Here is a 16,595-nt window from a genome sequence, read left to right as displayed (position 1 = left end):
GTGTGTGTGTAATGGTGAAAGAAGTACTCAAATGTATAAAGTATCAATACCACAATATAGTATACTGTTACAAGTAAGAGGCCTGTATTCAAAATGTTACTTATTGAGTAAAAGCACAAAAGTATTGGCTTCAAAATACTAAATAGCAGATCTACAAGCTTCTACGGAGCTTGTAGATCTGCTACTTTCGAATAGCTGGACTAGTGACAAAAGTTTTCAAATAGTTGTAATGGAGTAATGCCTCCGAGAAATACAGTACTTGCATTGGAGTAAATGTACTTAGTTCATTTCCACCACTCTGTGTGTGTGTGTGTGTGTGTGTGTGTGTGTGTGTGTGTGTGAGTGTGTGTGTGTGTGTGTGTGTGTGTGTGTGTGTGTGTGTGTGTGTGTGTGTGTGTGTGTGTGTGTGTGTGTGTGTGTGTGTGTGTGTGTGTGTGTGTGTGTGTGTGTGTGTCTGTGCGCGTGCGTGCGCATGAGTGCGCCTGTGTGTTTGTGTGTGTGCGCGAGCGTGCGCGTGTGTGTGTGTGCGCATGAGTGCGCGTGTGTGCGAAGCGGGGTGGGGTGTGTGTGTGTGTGGTGGATTGAATGTCTAGCTACTGTGTGAGTGTGTGTGTGTGTGTGTGTGTGTGTGTGTGTGTGTGTGTGTGTGTGTGTGTGTGTGTAAAAGTGTGTGAGTGAGTCACCAGTGTGGGCCAGCCCCTTCTTAGAAAGCCCAGAGTGCATGTCCAGACATATCCCTCCCTGCCTCTATGTTTACCATCACAGCACCATGGATGGATACACTGTTGCCATCAGCTGTCCACCAGGGCTGCAGCTCATGGCCATTATTCCATCAATTGCTTTTTTTAAATTCATAATATATACAGTTTATATATATATACGTTGTTGTCGGGCAGAAACCTCTTATCTCTATATTCTAACTTTTTGTGTTTTTTTGTAAATTAAAGGGGAATACCACTCATTTTCTACATCGAACTATGTCTTTAATACACCTGACGGTGCGTTTTAACAGCGGGCAACTCTCGGGCGATGCCGGGCAACATCGCCCAAAAGATAATTAAAGTCTATGAGAGCCGGCGATCGGGCGAAGTGGGCGGGGGGGCGATGAAAGATGGATTTTCTTTATCTTTTTGGACGATGTCGCCCAGTATCGCCCGCTGTTAAAACGCACCGTTAGAGCTGTTGTGTGGAAATAAGTGATGTTGCCTAGAACTGGATAATTGATTCAGGTCATGTGATCAGTGACATACGCAGGGTGTACTTTTGCCTGTGTAATGTCATAAAAATGAGTGGTATTCCCCTTTAACGCCCTACTTCAATGGTAATCAACCCTTTTCGTAGCAAGGTCCATTATTTATTCGCCGTTTGAGCCACAAACCACCATTTGATGAGATCTTTAGACTCTCAGACCCAAGACTTAGAATATGTTGTTTTCGTCGGATACGATTTTGTCCACAATTCTGTGTTGATGTTGGTGCCATAGGAGAGACGACAGGCAAACGTTGATCAAAATATCAATTCTTTAATTAAGATCTTTTTGATTTTTAACAATAATTTAACTCTTGAGAGCGTACATTGAAACCAAATGGACCCGTAAGGGTCCATTTGGTTTCATTTTACGCTCTCAAGAGCGTAAATGTTACAGCGTAAATGTCTATCCATGTTACAATCAGTGTTGGGCAGTAACGGGTTACTTTTAATATATTACTGTACTATTATTATTTTACCCAGTAACGAGTAGTAGGTGTTACTCTGCCAAAACAGTAATATTATACCGTATTACTATGTGAAAAATAGTGCATATTTCATAATACTCAGGTTTTGTTGGCTGCCTTTTGAAAACATTTCGTTTTAAAGGTCAAGAGAGATTGCTGCTGTATTTTATTTCCTTTTTGGCTGATTGGTGACTCTTATTATTATTCCCCAAAAACATGGATTCAGTTCTAAAAGGAGCTGGCTAAACAAACTTTTTTTTTCTTTTCGGGGGTAATATAATATGTAATATAATATTACTCTTGCTTCCAAGTAATAAGTAATATAATATTATTGAGGTCTAATATGTAATAAGTATTTATATAAGCCTTTAGCCCTACTCTTCCGGTTTGCTTGCTTCCTGATCTAAGGCCCGCCCACTTGTAGGCCTATATGTTCACACGTTCTGAATGGCCCTCCCGACAGATGCGATAGCGCAGCCCGGAATCTGTTCTTGAGAGATTTACAGCGCTCCAGACTCCCTGCAGGAGATGGATTACTGAGGCGGAGCGCCACATCTACCATCAGCTCCCCAATACTTACCGCACGACTTGCCGTGCTACTCATACAGTCGGTGGTGCCCGGGAATCGAACCCACCATGACCTGGTGGTCCAAAGGACGAGAGCTCTGCCGACTGAGCTGCCCAGACACTAAACTTGTAAGCGTGCTGAATGAACATGAATGAACGCTTTTCGAGATTTTCCAGTGGGCCCTGATCTAGAAAAGGTGGGTTATCACTGGACTGCCGCGGCAGGAGAAGGAACCAGCTAAAATCAGCGTCAAAATAATGTTGAGGAAAGTTCAACTTTTTTTTGCTGAGGTTTGCGGCGAGACAAAGTGGCAGCCTATCAGAAGCTAGCTGTGGTCTGAACTAGGCATGAACTGGGCGTACATGGACATGGAGGTTTTGGATGCTTTTGTACACAGCCGTGTGCGTTTCCCGGATTGAATGGCTTAATGCGAGGATGATTGTCCTGGTCCTCGCAAGAAAAAAATTGTGGTTTTATGGTTATAATTGTTTTTGTACTTAGACTTGATTTGCACTTCTGTACTCCCAAACTAGCCGGCGACTGTTGTGAACTTTTAGATCGGCTATTTGATGTGCATGACACCGGCACGCAATTAAACTCAGTACTTGAGGGTTTAGGGTTAAAAATCGCCCAAAAAATGTGTAAAGACTGGCATTTATAAACATGAACATTCTAAGATGTCGTTGTCCTCACAAGTATAGTACAAGCGCACACGCGTGTGCGTGGCGTGCGCATGTGTTTGTGTGTGTGTGTGTGTGTGTTTGTGTGCGTACGTGTGTGCGTACGCACACACATTGGCACCTGTTTTCTTAAATATTAAATTTTCAACAAAATAACAGATCTACGAGCTTGCATATCTGCGATTTTTGAACAGCCAAAGGAATCTTAAAATGACACGGAATGCGTTCCTGGTCGTAATGCATGGATTACACCAGAGGCAGATTCTTTCTGCCTCCCGTTCTGCTTGTAAGAGCTAGCCCCCCATGCAGCAAGAGCAGCGAGCATCCATCTGTATCCCTGTCCCCCCGGTTCACACACCTTTCCCCAGCCCTCTCGCTCCACTCCAGTCCGTCTAGAGAGTCCAGCCATGAAGAAGGGCCTTGGGCACACAGACACAATGGCCCGCATTCAACCTCAGCTGCAATTAAGCCATTAAGACCGGGAGCGCATCCCATGTAACCACTTAAAACCGTCATTTTATACTTTGGCTATTCAAAAAATAGCAGATCTACAAGCTTGTAGATCTGCATTTTTTTGAAAAATTGTGAACATTTTTGCAAATTTTTGAATATATATTTTTAAGCAAAATTATTTTTTTACTCAAATCTTTGCTTCTGGGGGGTCCCTGGAACAAAATGTTTTGAGATGGGGGTCCGCGGACAAATACATAACATTTTGGGGGTCCTTGACATGAAAGATTTTGAGAACCACTGATATTATAGCAACATACTGTAAGTAAAAAGAAAAATAATATGTTTCTGAAGACATTTGTAGAATCCCCCAGAAGCAAAGATTTGAGTTAAAAATGTTCGCTTTAAAGAATATATGTTCAAAGATTTGCACACATTTTCACGATTTAAAAAAAAATTGCAGATCTACAAGCTCTCACTTGTATATCTGCTATTTTTGAATAGCCCAAAGAAATCAAAAAAGGACACACAACAGATGCGTTCCCCGGTCTCAACGGGTTAAGCTGGAATGACGCCCAGTGTCTTTCACCTCTTTTTCCTTGAACGAGTGTTTTCGTAGACAGCCTAATACCCAGATGGGATTAGCTAATCAACAGAGAAAGCAAGGACTCATATTCAAAAGCACAGGTCTGGGGCGGTTTAGTCACTTTTAGGGCCTCTCTACTGCCTCTGAGGGAATTCTAGGTCAATCTGCCTCTTGTTTATGTAGCAGTGTGTGTGTGAGCGGCTGAAGTGAACGTTTTTCTCGGGGAGCATATGTTCCACTGCGTACGTATGTCTGAGAGAGCGCTGAGAGAGAAATTAAAATGTAATTCTTTTCGAGTCTCCGGTGAAGATGCATGCACATTTTTATTACCTAGAACAGGTAGCTTTTTCTGTGTAACACGTTGCAGATGGCCGAGTTTGAATTACTTAACCGCTTTCAACCTGGCGTACCGATTATTTTTGGGGGGCGGAAAAACAGCAAAAAGAATTGCACCGTCTACGAGCTCACAACACGTCACAACGCTTTGGGAGGTCGCAGACTGGCTATTGTATGACAGTGTGTGAAATAGGGCTTAAGCGGTTAATCTTTTGGATGTGAAATAATTATACTAATAAAAAAAACACTTAATATTAATAAAAAAACAATTAATTAAAACAACTTACGGTAGCTCGAATTATACTCTACTAGTTAGGCGAGTTAGATCTTGGGGAATAAAGTCAAAACTGTAGAAGCATCTTTTGCATGTTGAATAAATGGTTTACATTGTCTTGGGTTTCGCAGTGGATGACACCCCTATTCTGTCTCCTCTTAAATCTCCGACCACATTAGCCATTAGCTGCGGAGCCAGAGCCCGGAGAACCGGCCCATCATAACAGCTGACATTACAAAATATTTTCAGTGGCTGCATCTCCTTTTCCCTGCAAACTCAATGAAAAACTCACCCCAGAATGCCAGGACTACACGAGGAGGGAGTAGAGCGAGACAAGCTTGGAGTATCTCGACTCTCTCTCTCTCTCTCTCTCTCTCTCTCTCTCTCTCACTCTCCCCCTTTTTTTTCTTTCATTTTTTTCTCCTCCTTCTTTAACTTACCTTCTTGCACTGACCACACACACACTTATAATAATAAATGTGTTGAGATAATGTGGCCTGGAAACCACGTTCAGTGCTCACTTGATTAAACACTGGAATTTTTGCGCAGTGCCCAGAAATGAGGTTAGCAAATGGCTTTGTTGGTTGCCAGTTTGGAAATGCAACAAAAGGAAATGGAGGGAGAACACAGTGTCTGCCGCTCGGCGCTGGCTCTCTCAGAGCCCCCTTGCTTGATGAATGTTAAAGCCTACGTCACTCGGGATAATGCGAGAGAGCTGTGGTGCGCCGACTCCAAATATGGCTGGAGTGCAAGCACGAGTTGTGCTTTTAAGTGCGACGTAAGAGCAAAAATTGGCGCGCGCGTGCACCGAAAATGTTCGATCGACAAGCTCACGAACCCGTCGCACCACGATGCGTTGTGAGCTTGCAGATCGACTATTTTTGGTTCGACACGCGCCAATTTTTGTAGCAGTACATCGCACTAAAAAGTACAACTCGTGCTTGCACTCCAGCCATATTTGGAGTCGGTGCCACCCCCCCCCCCCCCCACCACAGGGGGTGGTTAGGGGATTGCGTGCCGAAGCGAGTAGCCCTGTTCGGTTTTCGGAAGGTATACGCTCCTCGAGCTCTGCCTTTCCTCTTCCATCTGGGACTGACACAATTGTTGAACTCCGTTTCATGTTTGTCTGGACGATAAGCGGACGGGGGAGGCGTCAGGGACTCTTAGATAAACTAATGAGATTGTTGACGTCAACTCTTGATCCGCATTCAGCCGTCATAACAACGCTGTTAAGTTTATAATTGACCATAAATTTATTGTTAATTTCGTCAGGGATTTAAGTTTTTTTTTATTTTGGCTTTCAAAGAGTTATTGGCCAGTGGCTTTATCTTTAGTAACGATTTGTTTATTTATTCAGACAAACAAGTCTTTGTACTGTTATGTGCTAGGACCAATCAGATCTTTGTTGTGTATTTTTTTTTATACTGTTTGTGGCGGTTTGTCCATTTTCCCCACCATCTGGGGCTTGGCTGTCTTTAACTACACACAAAGTACTGTCAAATCCTCAGTCTTATTTTAATTTGGGAGACCTTATAATATCTTCCGCTTTTACGCGACTGAATCGCTGCTTGGCCATGGCGGAGATATTGCTCTCATAAGCTTCAGGCAGGACTACTTGTCAACCAGTAGGTTTCCTGCCAGACAGCACCAGGGTCTAAAATTCTCAATGGAAGAGTAGGGAGACCAGCTAGAACCACAATGGAGACAAGCCCTCAGGGCTTTTTGTGTTCCTTTTAGCATTATTGTATAGCTGTACCTCTGTACGTTTTTGCAAACTGTTATAAATAAAGTATTCAATCAATCAATCAATCAATCAAACGAACCTCCAACCACTGCAGATGCACTGGTTATATTCTATTAACCATTTAAGACCTCAGGCCGATTCTACCAATGCCTTCTAAATCAGTTGTTCTCACACTTTCAAGATTTTTTCAAAAATACAAGCTCGACGCGCTGTGAGTTTGTAGATATGCTATTTTTGAATAGCCAACGTATAAACGGATAAAAGTGGTTAAAATGATTGTGACGTTACATTAACTACTTTTTCTGGGGACCCCCTGGAAACCCCCAACCCCCCAATTATGAGAACCAATGATCTAGCGGCCTTTAAAGTGGCTAATTGTTTTGACCCTCCCTCTCTTCTCTCCCTCCCTCCCTCCCTCCCTCCCATCCCTCCCATCCCCCCCCCCTCCCTCCCTCCACCACACAGGCCCGCCGGACGTGGAGCAGGTGTGCGAGCCCAGCGTGCGCACCTGGAGCCCCAACTCGGGCATCGAGCAGGGCGCCGTGGGCCTCTCGGAGTGCCCGCCCCAGGGCTGCATGCTGCAGCTGGAGTTCGCGCACCCGCTGGTGCCCGACGCGCTCACCGTGTGGGTGACCTTCTTCAGCCCCGAGGAGACGGCGCTGCCGGCCATCCACAACATCCTGCTGCTGACCGTGGGCGGCGCCAACCTCTCGCTGGGGCCCAGCAACGTGTTCTGCGACGCGCCGCTCACGCTGCGCCTGGACGGCGTGGAGGAGGAGGTGTACGGCGTGCAGTTCTTCACCATGGAGCAGCACCTGGAGATCGACGCCACGCTGCTGGCGTCGCGGCCCGACTGCCCGCTCTGCCGCCACTGCCGGCCGCTGCGCTACCGCCTGCTGCGCCGGCCGCCGTTCTCGCACGCCCCGCACGGCCTGGTGCTGACGGGCCCGGCCCGACGATATACGGACAGGTAGGTAAACCCCCCCCCCCCCTTTTTTTTATTGTTTTGTTTTTTAACCCATTGAGAGCTAAAGCCGATTCTACATGTCTCCTAAATCCCAACAGTATTCTCAAAAATGTATGTTTCTGTATCAGTGGTGCTCGATCTTTTTCATGTCAAGGACCCCCAACATTATATGTATTTGGCCGCGGACCCCCATCAAAATATGTTGTTCCAGGGACCCCCCAGAAGCAAAGATTTGAGTTAAAAATGTTCGCTTTAAAAATATATATATTCAAAGATTTGCACACATTTTCACGATTTTTCAAAAATAGCAGATCTACAAGCTCGTAGCGCGGCACTCGGTGCCGCGCTATGAGCTTGTAGATCTGCTATTTTTGAATAGCCCAAAGTGTAAAATAATGCTTTTTTAGCTCAAATCTAAAAATGGCACAGTTCCAGGTCTTAATGGGTTAACCAAAGTGTCTGATGCACGCCTAGTTTTCAACTCAGGGCACAGTTGTGTTGGTAGAGCGGGCGTTTAGATATCCATCCATCCATCCATCCGTCTTCAACCTTTTCCGTACTAGATGCCCGAACCACCTAAGCTGGCTCCTTTCCAAGTGAAGGAGCATCGGTTCTGCTCCGAGTCTCTCGTGGATGACTGAACTTCTCACCCTATCTCTAAGGTCGAGAAAACTCATTTCGGCCGTTTGTATCTCCTTCTTTCGGTCACGCTTCATGACCATACAGTAGGTGAGGTTTAGATGAAACGGAAGAACCGTCTTCACTTGCTCAATATAGACATTTTGATTTAGGCAATGTTTTGGTTTCCTTGGACCTTCCTCAGGCATCTGAGACAATTAGATTAAAAATACATAATTCCTGCTTCAAACTTCATCAAACGTCTTCTTTTTTTTTTAATGGCATGGCTCTGTAAGAAGGGAGGACGCGTACAAGTGGGTCTGTCTGTCTGTCTGTCTGTTTGTTTATTTGTCCGGGGCTAATCTCATAAACCACTGGACCGATCAGCGCCAAATTTCTTTGGCATGCTGCCAGCAGGGCAAGGAAGTACTATGTAATTCCAGGCATTTGTTTTTTCACATATGTTTTAGATTTTGAGAAAATATTTAACTTGAATGTCATACTCGATGTGTACAGCAGTAGTGGCTCAGAGCCTCTGCCTGATGACCGAAAAGCCTAATCTCCCCTGACCACGAGGGAATTCCCCTTTAGGCTAGTGGTTAAGATGTTTGCTTTCCACTCGGGGAGACCCGGGTTCGATTCCCGTGCGTTACACAAGTCGGGAGGCACTTTTTTTGACAAAAATATATTGGTCAATAGCTGTAATCGGTGGTCAGGGACTCTCCAAAAAATGGGGAAGCGGAATCGGACTCAAAACTCTGGCATCGGCCACTGGGCTCTTACTCAGGTTTAAGCTGGATGTTTTCCACTGCGGACAGTGTGTTTATTTTCGTCTGGTGACAGCGTACATTCCCATGTATTTATGGGATTTCTCTTTTTATTTTATAAAGACATAAAAGACAAGAAGAGGTCTTAGATTTCCTCTCTCCGAAAAACATTGACAAAAATATGCTTTTGGTATGTCCTGATAAATGCTTTAAATGCCCCCCTAGAGTCTTCTTGGCGAGCAGACGCTGCGTCTACAGCGTCTATCTGCTGCCCAACATTCGTTTCCTGCAGTCGGAGGTCAACCCGCGCTGCCCGCCACATTTGTTTTTTTCCTCTTTGTGTTCCGTGAAGTTCCAGTGTGGTGTGTGGACAGAGTACTCAAACCCTCAGTACTTGGAGTCATAGTATAGTGTTTTAATATCGATGCATTGGCTGGCGTAACCATTTTTTGGCATAAGATTTTCGAAAACATTGTGAGCTTGTAGTTCAGCTATTTTCACTATTTGAAATAGGGCTCGTGTGGTTAATTCATCATGCTTTTTTTTAATGCAGTGGGAGTGAAGAGTACAATATTTGTCTTTGAAAATGTAGTGGCGTGAGAGTCAGAAGTATCCAAAAATCCAGTCAACCCATTTAGACCGGGAACGCATCTGTGTCATTTTAGATTTTTGCCATAGCCATTATTTTATACTTTGGCTATTCAAAAATAGCAGATCTACAAGCTCATAGTGCCGCGCTATGAGCTTGTAGATCTGTTATTTTTGAAAAATCATGAACATTTGTGCAAATCTTTTAAATATATATATTTTTAAAGCGAACATTTGTAACTCAAATCTTTGCCTCCGGGGGGGTCCCTGGAACAAAATATTTTGAAATGGGGGTCCGTGACCAAATACATGGAAAAACTTTGAGAACCACTGATATTATAGCAACATACGGTTTTCAGAGAAAACTGTTTTTGATTTAGAAGACATTTATAGCTGCGTTCCCGGTCTTAATGGGTTAAGGACAAGTACACTCAAGTAAGTGTACTTTATTACAGCTTTTTTTCCCCCCCTCTCTGTGTTCCATGAAGCTAGCAAGGGCAAAACAACGGGGGTTGTTGATGGCATTATCTGCACACGGCGGTGTGAGAGTTTTAGTGCTTTGCTGTTCACGGAATGTGCTGACTAGATAAAGCTTGGCACTCTCCGTGGCGCTGCCCGTGTGTTGTGCCATCTCACCGCTGTCAGCATGGTTCACGTGAGAAGCAACAAAAAAGTGCTTGATAAGACGCGACAGGGCGAGTATGCATGTCATGCAAGATATAGAATGACGATACTATACTCTGCTGTCGTCGGGCAGAAACCTCTTATCTCCCATATTTTAACATTTTTTGAGTTTCTTCGTAAATTAACGCCCCTACTTACTTGATCACACTACAGCGTCACACAAACGCGCCAAAAGTAGCAGATTTACACGCTCGAAACGCGTTCTGCTACTTTTGCGATTTTTGAATTTGAATCCTGAAAAGTAACAGTTTTGGACATATGAGGTTTCAACCCGACAGAGACGATATATATATATATATATATATATATATATATATATATATATATATATATATATATATATATGCTCAGTGGTGGAAAATAACTAAGTAACATTTACTCTCGTACTGTACTTTATTTGAGGTACTTTAACAGCACGTTACTTGGGTTTTTCCGTCTTTTGATGGTTCTACTCCACTACATCTAAGAGGCACTTTTTACTATAATTACTTGACAGCATTAGTTACTTTTTAGATTATTATTACAAAACATACATTAACCACCGATGCCCTATCTTATACTACTTAAAAAAACGGTTGACTGGGTATTCTTATATTGTGGTATTGATACTTATGCTTGAGTAAAAACAAAACGTCTTGAGTACTTATTCCCGCCACTGTATACGCTATAATAGCGGCCGCACTACTTAACCTTTTTTATATAAACCTGGTCGAATCGGGTCGCATTTATATGAAAGGAAATTACGCTATGGAGTATGAATGTTTTATTTTTATTCTCTCTCTTGTATTTGTTTGGGTGTTGCTATAGCTAGGAGCACTATGGGCTGTGGTGTGGTGGTGGGTTTGCATTCCAGCGCCGGTGGTCAGTGTGCGCTGCTGGGCTGGCCGGGCTGACTCTTTGTGATGTGTCGAACAGGTTGACCCCATTCCCACAGTGACAGGGTCAGGTCAGCTCCCAGCAAGCAGCAGAGAGAGAGAGGCTGGAGGAGCATGGGCATGGAGGATCAAATGGGAACATCTTTGAATTGAAGGACTGTTGAGCATATGGAGAGAGGTCTTGTTTCTCTCATCTCTCCCCTCTGGATGGGTTTGGAGGAGCTTGACAGGGGGGTTGGGGTTTTGGGGTGGGGGGGGTGGGGGGGGGGTAGTAGGGTGACCGTATTTTCTAAAAAAACACCAAACCTGGACGTTGATTCACTTAAACACGATTAACAATGCATTAAGACCTGAGGCCGATTCTACACATGCCTTCTAAATCAGTAGTTCTCACACTTTCAAGATGTTTCAAAAAGGATATGTATTTGCCCCCCCCCCCCCCCATCTGAAAATGTTGTGCCAGGGACCCCCAGAAGGTTCGGGTTATCCGATTAAAGAAAAACATTTCATAATGCTTTGTTGTGACCTTGTAAGTCTGCTACTTTCGCTGCTTTTGACAATTCATTCGATATCGTCTTATTGTTTTTATTTTCATCCGGTGTTTTCCTCAGGAGGCAATCATTTTACCACTTAGCGCACCTTTCAGCAGAACACAACATGATAAGACATCTACGTAAGCACTTGAAACAAGCGTTATTATTTTAACTTGAAAACCTGGACACAATTGGTAGTGAATGTTGAAAAACAGGATTTTTTTTTTGTTTGGAGATATTTGTTTTCAGCTATTTTCACCCTATAATGTAGGGTGAAAACAGCCCGAGGTACTCAGCTCAACAACGCATGGGGTTTAAGTGGTTAAACCCTCTATACTTAAACGTAAAGTTGACCCGCAGGGTCGGCTCTGTACGTGGTCTTTCCCCCCCCCCCCCATCTACACCAAATACTGTATCTGCCGGAAATAGTTGAGCTACAAGCTGCATAACGAGCTTGTAGATGTATAGAATGGCCATTTTCGGTGATATAATTCCCTCCAGAAAGGGACGCTAGGGTTCAAGTGGATAAGCATGTGCACACACACACAGACACACACACACACACACACACACACACACACACACACACACACACACACACACACACACACACACACACACACACACCCTCACACACTCTCGCTCACTCACTCGCTCATTGGAAGGATTAGCGCACAGGATTGGTGCTCTGGTTTAGGAAGAATGTATAATGTCTTGCCTCATCACACTCATAACGCGCTCCTCTGTCTCATAACAAACACGTCTTTGACAGGGCGGAAGTGCCCGGTTCAGAGGTCGCCCAGATGTTTTCGCTACAACCACAAAGCCAACGTAACGTGTTGTTGGTTGACCCTCTGGGTGCAGCCACTCAAGTGTTGTGATTGACCACACAGTAAGTTCACCAGACAGTCACGGTTCAACAGGCTCGTCCAGGAACGTCTCCACAAAATGACCTCCCACTTTCAGGCCACTGGCCTTCACCTGAGCTGGGGGAGTGTGGGGGGGGGGTTCTGAATGAGGCGCATTGGGTGGTGGGGTGGGGGGGGGACGGACTCCTTGGCTCCCGCGGCTTGCATCCATGGGTGGTGGTTTGTTTGGGACTAGCCAAGGGGGGGGCCGGGAGGTCAGGCCGATAGGGTAAATTATGGAGTAGGGTGAGCGAGGGTGAGATGAAGAGAAGGGGGTACGGCAGAGAGAGAGAGAGAGAGAGAGGGGTTGTTCTGGGGTCTGGCTTGACCCCTGGGGTCCTTGGGAGAGACACCAGGGCCCACGGGCTAATCCTCTCGCTGACCTTGCCTTCAAAGCTGTCAGGGCTTCAAAGCTCATCTCAGCCCCCGATGTGATGGGACCTCCCAGCCTAAACGGGAGGGAGAGAGGGGTAGCCTGCACCCCCACCACCCCACCACCATCACCCATTACAACCCCTTTTACTCTTTCTTCAATGGGACCCCAAACCCCTGGTTCGTCTACCTCTCTCCCCCCCCCAACTCCCCCTCCCCTCTCTCCCTCCCGCGACCTCATTCCTTGGCTCCTCTCCTGTCAAGTCCACTGCTGCCGCAGAACTCTGACAGCCTCACGTCTCCTCATGGAAAAGGGAACAAAAACACACAGTTGTTTTTCTCTCAGGTTGGCTCCGTTTGAGTTAGTTTGAGTTTTTTTTTTGGGGGGGGGGGGGGGGGGAGTGGGGGGGTTCTTTCTTTGGCAGCAGAGTTGGTGTTTGTTCACTTCCTGGCTAATTGTGAGAAATAGCGCCGCGTTCCAACTGTAATTGTCTTCGATAGCCTCCGTGTGCACAATTAGCTTTGGAAGCGAACTTAAGGTTTTCATATTTAATTTGAAAGGGTGGGCTTGCGAATTTTGACTTTATCTTTTCGCCTCAGGCTAAAATGTGTGGTATAGTGTATCGTTTTTGTTTCATCCAGGCTGACAATTTCAGGGACGACACAATTGCAATAACGTGTCAAATTGGAGGTTCTATTTTATTTTTTTATGGCCACTGACCAGTAGTTTTTTTTTAGTTTTTTTTAAAACATCATAATCTAGCAATATCTTGAAACATCTGTGAGTGTTTGGGTTCCCAGGCCAACTATCTAAGTTCAGGAATGCCCTTTTCCCCTAAAAAAAAAATCCCTTTTCATGGCTACATTACTCAGTGGTGGATTTCCTTCTCTCTCTCTCTCTCTCTCTCTCTCTCTCTCTCTCTCTCTCTCTCTGTCTCTCCCCCTCTCTCACCTTGCCCTCCGTAAAGGAGGCAGGCATTAGGAGTGAGCCTTGTGTAATCCTGCTAATATGAACCATATATACATGAAGGGCAGACAGAGTGAGTGAATGGGGCAACAGTAGAGGGTTCCTGGGATGTCTTCGGCAGCACTCCCCTCTTTCTTGGAATCCTCGGGACGGCCCTGATTTTTCCCAGGGTTTTACTCTCTCTCTCCCAGATAAATTGGCCCCGGTCCAAAAAAAAAGAAAAGATTCCAGTGTAGTGTAGTATTGTTAATATAGAATATCGTCTCTGTCGGGTGGAAACCTCATATGTGCAAAAAAAATGTACTCATCAGGATTCAAATTCAAAAGTGGCGTAAGTAGCAGATCGACAAGCTCGAAACGTGTCGCTTGTGGATCTGCTACGTTTCACGCTCTTGTGTGACGCTGTGGTGTGATCAATTAGGGCGTTAATTTACAAAAAACACACAAAAAAGAGAGAGGGTTGAATTTGTTTAGTTTTTTTTTTACTTTCTACAGTAGTCCTGGGCCTTGATATATTTGCGTTGACCTATTCTATTGTTAAAGAAGAAGAAGAAATAGAAATGGTATCGCTGTCGGGCATACCTCATACAAAAATTGTTAATTTAAAAAAAAAAGAAAAGAAAATGTGTTCCAACGGATCCAATGTCAGTATTATTTAGTCACAATAAGCTCTTGTTAATTATACTTCTCATTGGTTCAATATTCATAAAACTCACAGACTTAACCACTTTCACTTTTACCTTCTAAAATAGCAAATCTACACACGCACGTCGTTGTGAGCTTGCGGATCGGCAATTTTTGCTACTTTTGTGTGACACAAAAGTTGTATGACGAAGTAGGGCATAAATTTACAAAAAGAAATGAAAGTTGAAATATGGAGATACAAGGTTTCTACCAGACACTATCTATTATCTATAGTAGATGGTGCACTCTCATATCCCATTAAAAAGTGTTGATGTTTGCGTTGGCTAAATCAAAAATATTATTGAAATGTTTTGAAAAATCTTGAAAGTGTGAGAACTAATGTTTTAGAAGGAATTTGTAGAATGGGCCTCAAGTCTTAACCCATTAAGACCTGCACACATCTCTGTCATTTTAGATTTGAGCTGTAACCATTCAGCTATCTGCTATTTTTGAAAAAACGTGAAAATTTGTGCAAATCTTTGAATATATATGTTTTTTAATGCGATCATTTTTAACTCAAATGTTTGCTTCTGGGGGTCCCTGGAACAAAATATTTTGAGATGGGGGTCCACAGCCAAATACATACATTTTGGGTGTCCTTGACATGAAAAAGTTTGAGAACCACTGATATAGCAACATACGTTTTTTCAAAAAACTGTTAGGATTTAGACGATATTTTGTAGAATCGGCCAAATTGCAAAAAAAGCTGATATAGAAGCTATGAGCTTGTATATCTGCTATTTTTGAATAGCCAAAGAAATCTAAAATGACAGAGATGTGTTCCTGGATTGAATGGGTTAATGGCATATAGGAGCGTACAGGTTGGGGTGAGACAGAAGCTTCTTTGTTCCTATACTGTAGCTCCACTGGATTCCCTTGAACCTAACTCTGGAATCACACCGTCAACACTGACACAGCACCACAAATGTTCTTCACAAGGACTCAAGTCATTGACGTCATTTGATCTTTTGTATTGATATATTTGAGCACCGATTATGCTTACAGACCTACCAACCGGCGTGTGATTGATCGGAGAGGTGCGGATCTATACAGTAGACCTAATACTTGTATACTGTGGCCCCCCCAAATAAGATAAGATCTTAACTCATCAAGACCCGAGGCCGATTCTACAAAATGCCTTCTAAATCAGTAGTTCCCAAACTGTTTCTTATTTCAAAACGATTTAACATTTTTTCAAACGCTTTCGAGATTTTTCAAACATGTTAAAAAATTGCAGATGTACAAGCTGGCGGCCACGGCACGAAGTGACACAGATGCTTTCCCGGTTTTAATGGGTTAATAATATAACATTAATAAACCATTAACTCATTCACTGCCAGAGTAAATAAATAGATAAAAAGCCCAGATTTTCTTACCTTTTCAAGTAGTCACAGAATATTTATCTCCAGTATGATCGATCCCCTGATGGTTGCTAATCACGGAGGGTTTCACTGTGCTTCCGCGAAAAAAAAAAAAAATGTCATCGCGACCTCCCGTTCGCTTGTCATACGCCGTTGAAAATAGCATGTCTCGCCAAAAATACATACTGTAGTAAAACACAGGAGCCGAGATACAGGCTTTTTCCCAAATACTTTAAACAGCAAGTCAATGGAGCAGTAAATATTTAGATCACGTTATCTCCTGGTTCTGTGTGAGAAAAAAAAAAAGAAAACTCGTCTTTCTCGTCCATGGCAGGCTGCGCCTTAGCAGAATCCGACAAGAAATCTCGTCGGTGGCAGGCAAAGAGTTAAAGTCTACCCTACCAGCCCTGAGAAAAAAGTCTAGTCATTTTGTATTTAAAAAATCTATACTGTATACAGCCTACTGTATGTAAATATAAAAAGAAGTGGAAAAAATGAGTTTGCATTGGCACGTTTCATTGTGATACCGATGAATGGGAACTTCAACTATACTATGTAAGTTCCATTGATCCAAGCCGGTACACAATTGATTGATTGGTCATTAAAATAAACATGCTCTGAGAATTTCTGTTAATTGGTCAGATGGGTGGGCCGGGAACCGCTTTTTTTGAGATCTGGAAGTGGGCCCTGATCCAGAGAAACGTCTGCATTAGATAATGAATGAAGCCAATCCGACAGGGACACACCAAACAGCTTGAGAAGCTGGAAAACAAAACAAACCTTATTCATGTATGTGTTTGTTTGTTTGTTTGCTGGTTGGCTGGTTGGTTGCTTAGCTGATTATTTGTTTGTTTAACAAGGCTGTTTGTCTAGACGGTTCTATGGTTTTTGCTTCGGTCGGGGAAAAAGAAAACAGCG

The 16,595-nt window shown here is 43.8% G+C and overlaps 1 protein-coding gene across 1 annotated transcript in view; it reads left to right on the top strand.

The window, feature by feature from the left end:
• Positions 1 to 16,595, top strand: part of pappaa (pregnancy-associated plasma protein A, pappalysin 1a) — a 198,169-nt gene that overhangs the window by 46,256 nt on the left and 135,318 nt on the right. The window contains exon 7 of the mRNA XM_084047141.1: positions 6,819 to 7,323. Coding sequence (XP_083903267.1) covers positions 6,819 to 7,323 — 505 coding nt within the window. The remainder of the gene's footprint in view (positions 1 to 6,818; positions 7,324 to 16,595) is intronic.

Source organism: Gymnoscopelus microlampas (assembly GCF_963454915.1).
Source record: "Gymnoscopelus microlampas genome assembly, chromosome: 21".
NCBI classification, from domain to species: Eukaryota; Metazoa; Chordata; class Actinopteri; order Myctophiformes; family Myctophidae; genus Gymnoscopelus; species Gymnoscopelus microlampas.
Note: the sequence above shows the minus strand (reverse complement) of the source record. Positions and strands in the feature narration are given on the sequence as shown.